The following is a 6,000-nucleotide window of genomic DNA, read 5'->3' on the forward strand; positions in this document are numbered from 1 at the left end:
ATTACCAGCTATGAGGGATTTCTGTTGATTCGGTTTAGGCTAGACTCTTTCCATCGATTAGTCACTTTCCCAAAAAGAAATAACTGGGCAACAGCCTTACCCCCTTGTCCATGTGACGATCTCTCTACTCAGGCCACCATTCACACAACTTTTTTCTGTAAGTTCTATAATGAACCTAGGAAAACCTGGCATATCCCGGTATTAAAATTTATGGGTATTAGAAGATGTCGTCCCGCACTGCTCTCCTTACAGTTTCTGGAAGAGGAATGGTTAACGAAAGTCAAATTAAATTTCTAAAGCTTATCGCCCGGCATAGGTCAAATCTAGAGTAGACCATTACTCCTCTGACAAGGATCTTTAGTATCTCTACGTAACTGCACAATTACGTCCTTTTTATACCATCCCTTTTTATAAATACTGAATATCTGTATATTATGAGCTGTAAATATACTCAAATGAATTTTATTATATAAATGTTTTAATGATATGGAACTTTTTTAACCATTGAGATGCGGAAAATTTTTAGAACTGTACTTTTATGGTTTTGTATATGATGAAAACCGAATAAAGTAAATTTTGATTTGATTTGACAGACATACTGCACAGTATGTGGTACATGGCCATGACGTCAAATCTCCAGTAACCTTTAGAATCCCTGACACAGTCCCAGGACAATGCAGAAGCCAAGGAGAACCATGAGGCACACATGCTGAAACCTGCCAACATTGCACCTCTGAACCTGATGAGTGGGAGCAGTCACACACACATACAATTGTCCTAATCACTGAAAGGTACCACCTTTGGACATATACATGATATTGCAAACAAACAAGTGCCCTGGGGAGCCCTGACTGTGTACCATCTGCGTCTAACTACATCATCACCACTCAGAACAGACAAATCATAATGATGACACACAAATGAACAGTAGTGTCTCATGCACCCACATATCTGGAAGCCACGGAAAAAGATGTGTGATGAACACAGGACAACTCAGCAAGCATCACCAACACAAACATATTAAGGGAACACAGCCTGTGTAGAAGAAGGGATGGGAACACCCACAGACATGCCCACACAACACATACAATGGGCCCAGACAATGTCACGGAACAACACATTAACTTGAGGGGACTCAAGACCTGTGGAAGCACAGCAGTGCAAAACACAGTTCCAGCATGTCACAGTCATGTCAGCACAACACTTGTTCAGCACAACACTTGTTCAGTCAACCATCATTTACCACCCAATGTAGGTACTAGTCACATCAGCCTTGGTACAGTAGTGTCCCTTAAGTCATCTGCTCATACTCAATACATATGTCTAGCTAGTTGGACAGAGGACACAGTTGACTCCTACACCAATGATGCCCACACCTGCATGTCCAGTGTAGATGGGCCCACAGTCAGGGAAATAGACAACTTGGACAATGGGAAGCCCATCATATGTGCATGGGTGCAAACCACAGATGTGACCATGCAAATGAAATGTTGACAACACTGTGCAAAATTACTTAATCATGATACACCCAGTTAGCTGCAAAGGATGATATGGATACCAAACAGAACAGGATACATATCTAATGGGCCACATGGAGTACATCACATCAACACTGAAGTATTAAACATTGGGAAAACAGCATCATAACACCAAGGTCAAGGCAAACATCATCTACATAATGTACAGCAAGATCAAAATCACAAGGATAACAACAAAGGCTATATTCAGCAAATTAAAAACTGAAACAGAAAGTCCAAAATGAAATAAAGGCCATGTCCAGTCCATATAGAATGTCCAAATTAGGTGTGAGTGACACCTGTCACCCGTTGCTTGCCTGCACTGTGACCGACAGCGGGCATCCACTCTGAGGGGCATACATGGGGGCATGCCAGGCACAGCAGGGACAGGATCAGGGCTCAGCAGAAGGAGGCAGTGAAGAGGGAGTGGGTGCAGGAGAGTCACTGGCAACTGCAGTAGAGGTGTCAGTCATGTTCTCTCGTCATAAATGTGGGGCACAAGTCTGATGGGGTGGGTGCCGTAAAAATTGCAGTGGGCAGGTCAGATGTAGTAGATTCGGTCCCAACTGCAGTGCCCAAGTCAGACTGCGTGGACGTGGACTTCACTGCAGTGCCTAACTCCAAAGGAGCGGAAGGGGTTCAGGTGAGTTTGGCAGGATAAAAGGGGGCCATGGTCCCCACACCAGTTGCACAAACAGGCTGACCGGGGGTGGTGGTGGTGGAAGAACAAGTGGTAGGGGGGAGGGCCTGAGCATTTTCGGGATGATGTATCTGTGAGTGGGGGAACCTGGGGCAGGGTGTGGTGGGGGAACCTGTGGAATGCTGACCTGGGGGATGGAGGAATGAGACTGTGCAGTGGAGCTGTGGGGTGGTGGTGGGGTCTTGCTCTTCTGGGTACGGGGGACTTGCGGGTCGGGGCCTCAGTCTGCCTCTGCCTGGAGGGTGTTCGGGTATGAGGGGCACTCCCTTCTGTGTGTGGGGACTTCCTCTCCCACCTGTACCCTGGATCTGCTGGATCGGTGGGGAAGAGGCAAAGGTCACAAAGGAAGAGCTTTTTTGGAGATGGGGTTGCAGGTGTGGCAAAGGAAGAGATCTTGGAAGGAGAGGGATCAGAGGACTGCAGCGTGGTTGTGGATGCCTGTGTGTGTGTTTGCAAACCATCCCCTGTGAGTGTGGTATCAGTCCCCTGACTTTGCTTGCATGCACATTTGGACTTTGTTGTGGGTGTTTGTGTGCTGCCCGTGTCTGTGTGTTTGGGTGACTGTGCTGGTGTGTGTGTGCTTGGGACAGGTAGGGTGCTTGGAATTGTGGACAGGGCAGAGGCAGGAGGGGTGAAGGACTGTTGGAGGAGGGACACTGCTGTTGTCAGGGAGATGGCCATGGACTGATTGGTCCTCTCTAGGACAGACATGCCCGATGAGATGCCCTCCATGAACGACACAAGTTGTGTCAACAGACTGGTGTCTGCATGGAGGACACTCAGCATTGATGTCTTCCCTACATGGATCTGTTTAAGCAAGTCGACATCCATACTCAGGGCAGCAGGGGACACAGGGGCAGGGGGTGCGGTGCCTGGCATGAAAGAGACATGCTCCCGATCATGAGAGCCGCCACAGACCTCTGGGATGGGCGCTGATGGGAGGATGGTGGTATTGGTGGCGGGAACAGCCTCAGTAGCTGGGGTTTACTGGCTGCTGACACATCCCCCTCCACAAGGGAGTCATCCTCTAGAGCTGTTGTGGTCCTCAACCTCCACCCATATGTCTGTTGCATGTTGGCTGCTAATCCCACATGCACCACCTACACAGTTGTTGGATATGCAAGTGAACATGTAGAAGTTTGTTACTATACACACACATCACATCTCATGCCACTCACTCAGTACAGGTGTCAGGATGAAGGGATGCCCAGAGTCTCAGTTCATAAGCTAATGGTGCCTAGCAGCACCCCACACAATGATGCCATCACGTCCTGATATTCAATGACACAATGGGGTGCATGGAGCACCTTTGACTCCAATGCAGGGTCCCTCTTAGCAAGTTCAGTACCGTGGCACAGACATGCATGGTAAGTCAGTCATCACTGCCGCATGTCGGAGGGGCAGGGCATCCGGACAACAACAGTCTGCACTGTGTCACAATCATAGGTCATGGCCAAAGCAAACTCTGCAGCTGAAAAGGGCACTTGTCCGTCCCCTGCCAAAAACATAATCTGGACTATAATGAACCCAAATCACAAAAATCAGATATATGAGTGACTGCAAATACAACTAGATGAACATAAGCACCTCACAGTCTGCTGCGAATGAAACACAGCTGCCTGAAATTCACTGTTGCATACAGCATTGTGCACAGTCAAGTTATCACACACCTATATGGTGCACAGATATCGTCCCCATAGTCACATCTCAAATGTCCTGCTGACACTAAAATTATGGACACAACAGTTGTCACAAAAAGGAAGCCACACCTCAATAACATAGAGTCAGACACCTGATGGCAAATTTCACTAAGCACAATCAGTAGGTTGATACATGGGAGTGTGAGTACAGAGTCTCCCAATGCCCTGGAGTGGGCATGACTGCCCAGGTAAACCTGAAACAGTGTAAAGGCCTCGACAGTAGCCAGGTGTCTGGTCAGGTGTGACACACTTGATATACATACTCCTGTGACCACTAAATGGACTCACCTGCTGCATGGGTGTATTTTAAATACCCCAGACACATGTGGTGAGTCAGACCAACAATTGAAACACACATGAAAGGCCCACACAGAACACATGTCAGAGATCAAGCATTGTGCAAACAATTGATCCACCCACGAGGCACACATCAGAGTCCCAGTAACATATGCTGTCCAGGACCTTAAGCATAGTTGACTGCAGGGACACAGTGCCCAAGTGAAAAAAGTCCCAGACTATAGGGGCCACAACTGTGGATCAGATGAGGAGTGTGACTTACACAGTTGAGGGACATAAGTCCAGGACTACAAGACCAACGTAATGTAGAAGTATGACCAGGCTAAAAGACTGCAAATAGCATGTCAGAAATAGTTCACAAATTGGGCATGGACTCACCCCCTCCTTGCTGCTGTCTGGCCTTCAGTTGCCCATCCAGGTCGGGGAAGACCACTGCCAGAATCAAGAGCATGAGGGGGTCAGGGCCTGGTGTCCACCCCTTCGGCGAGGAGGGGGGACAGCTTCAGCTGGACCCTTGCGATCCTCCGGGTCCAGCCCCGAAGGTCCTGCCGCCTCTTCTGGCAGGTGCAGATCCGGCGCTTGTAGACCCCCACTGATCTTACTGCACGGGAAATGGTCAGCCAGATCTCCTGCTTCTGGTGGGCATCAACCTGTGAGGATAACAAAGTGAAGAGGACATTACCACACATGGCACATAATTGGGCTGCACACAGTTGAAAATACATGAAGTAATAACAAAGCTAATATCGGTACACAGGTAGTGCACCCATGGACAAGGGCATTTGTGCTGCAGGTCTGACATGGTAACATTGCCTGGGAATCAAAATCTAGCACTACTGCACGTTTGCAGTAGGACACCTGTTCATCACATGTACCTACACTTTGGGTGCTGAAAGTACTCAGTGCATATGCTTCTCACCGCTGTGCACAATTATACTACTGCTGGTCATACAACTTGCATAATTGGTAGGCAGTGAACTGCACACTCACCTGCTCCCCTGGTTTCCCATACAGCTTGCATTACTGTGGGAGGACCCTGTCCAGCAGCGCCTGGTTCTTCTCCTCTGTGAAGGCTGGAGCCCTCTCCAGAGTACGCGCCATTGCAGTAGCCAGAGGATGCACGGACAGCAGCAGTGGTAGCAGAGATGTGGTCCTGTAGCATGTAGTGCAAGAAAGTGAGCTCTCTGGGGGCCTGCCAGCCTTAAATCAGTGCTGCAGAGGCAGATTCTGTGCCATGTCTCCTTACTGATAGGTCCAACATGGTTGCATTCTATGAATCTTTCCAATCCAAGGAAATGTAAGACTCGTACACGTCTTCCACATCGTTCAAAATTTTACCTTCATGACACCCTAGGATTGCAACATTGCTGTAAGCATCCAACTGAATTTCCAGTGCACGACTAGTACAAATTTTGGATTTGCGTCCGTCTCCATCGCAGTCCGATGCCAATGATTGTGCACGGCTGGGTAAACTGACTGTACAACGCGTATTTTGAAAATCCACATGTGCCTTTCTCCATACGATTCAATGGCCAAGGCTTGCGCACAACTTGGTCGACGTGTCTGCATAAAAGTCACCCGCGTCGGTTCAGATTGCAGTCAATGGCCAAGCTGTGTGCCAGCTCGGTCCAGAACTGCACGACGCGTCATTGCGGAAGTCACCTGCCTCGGGTCACATTGCATAGGCGTCGAACATGCATGGACCGAGCCATGCGCACGCCTTGGCCATTGACTTTAATGTGAACTGACGCAGGTGACTTCAATGCATACGCGTCTTGCAGTCAAT

At 48.6% G+C, this 6,000-nt stretch overlaps 1 protein-coding gene across 1 annotated transcript in view; it reads right to left on the minus strand.

Annotated features, from left to right (window-relative positions):
• Positions 1 to 5,376, minus strand: part of LOC147722706 (uncharacterized) — a 73,297-nt gene extending 67,921 nt beyond the window's left edge. The window contains exon 1 of the mRNA XM_086967361.1: positions 5,205 to 5,376. Coding sequence (XP_086823487.1) covers positions 5,205 to 5,376 — 172 coding nt within the window. The remainder of the gene's footprint in view (positions 1 to 5,204) is intronic.
• Positions 5,377 to 6,000: the final 624 nt, after the last annotated feature.

The sequence above is a fragment of the Lissotriton vulgaris genome, chromosome 4_1 (assembly GCF_964263255.1).
Source record: "Lissotriton vulgaris chromosome 4_1, aLisVul1.2, whole genome shotgun sequence".
Lineage (NCBI taxonomy): Eukaryota > Metazoa > Chordata > Amphibia > Caudata > Salamandridae > Lissotriton > Lissotriton vulgaris.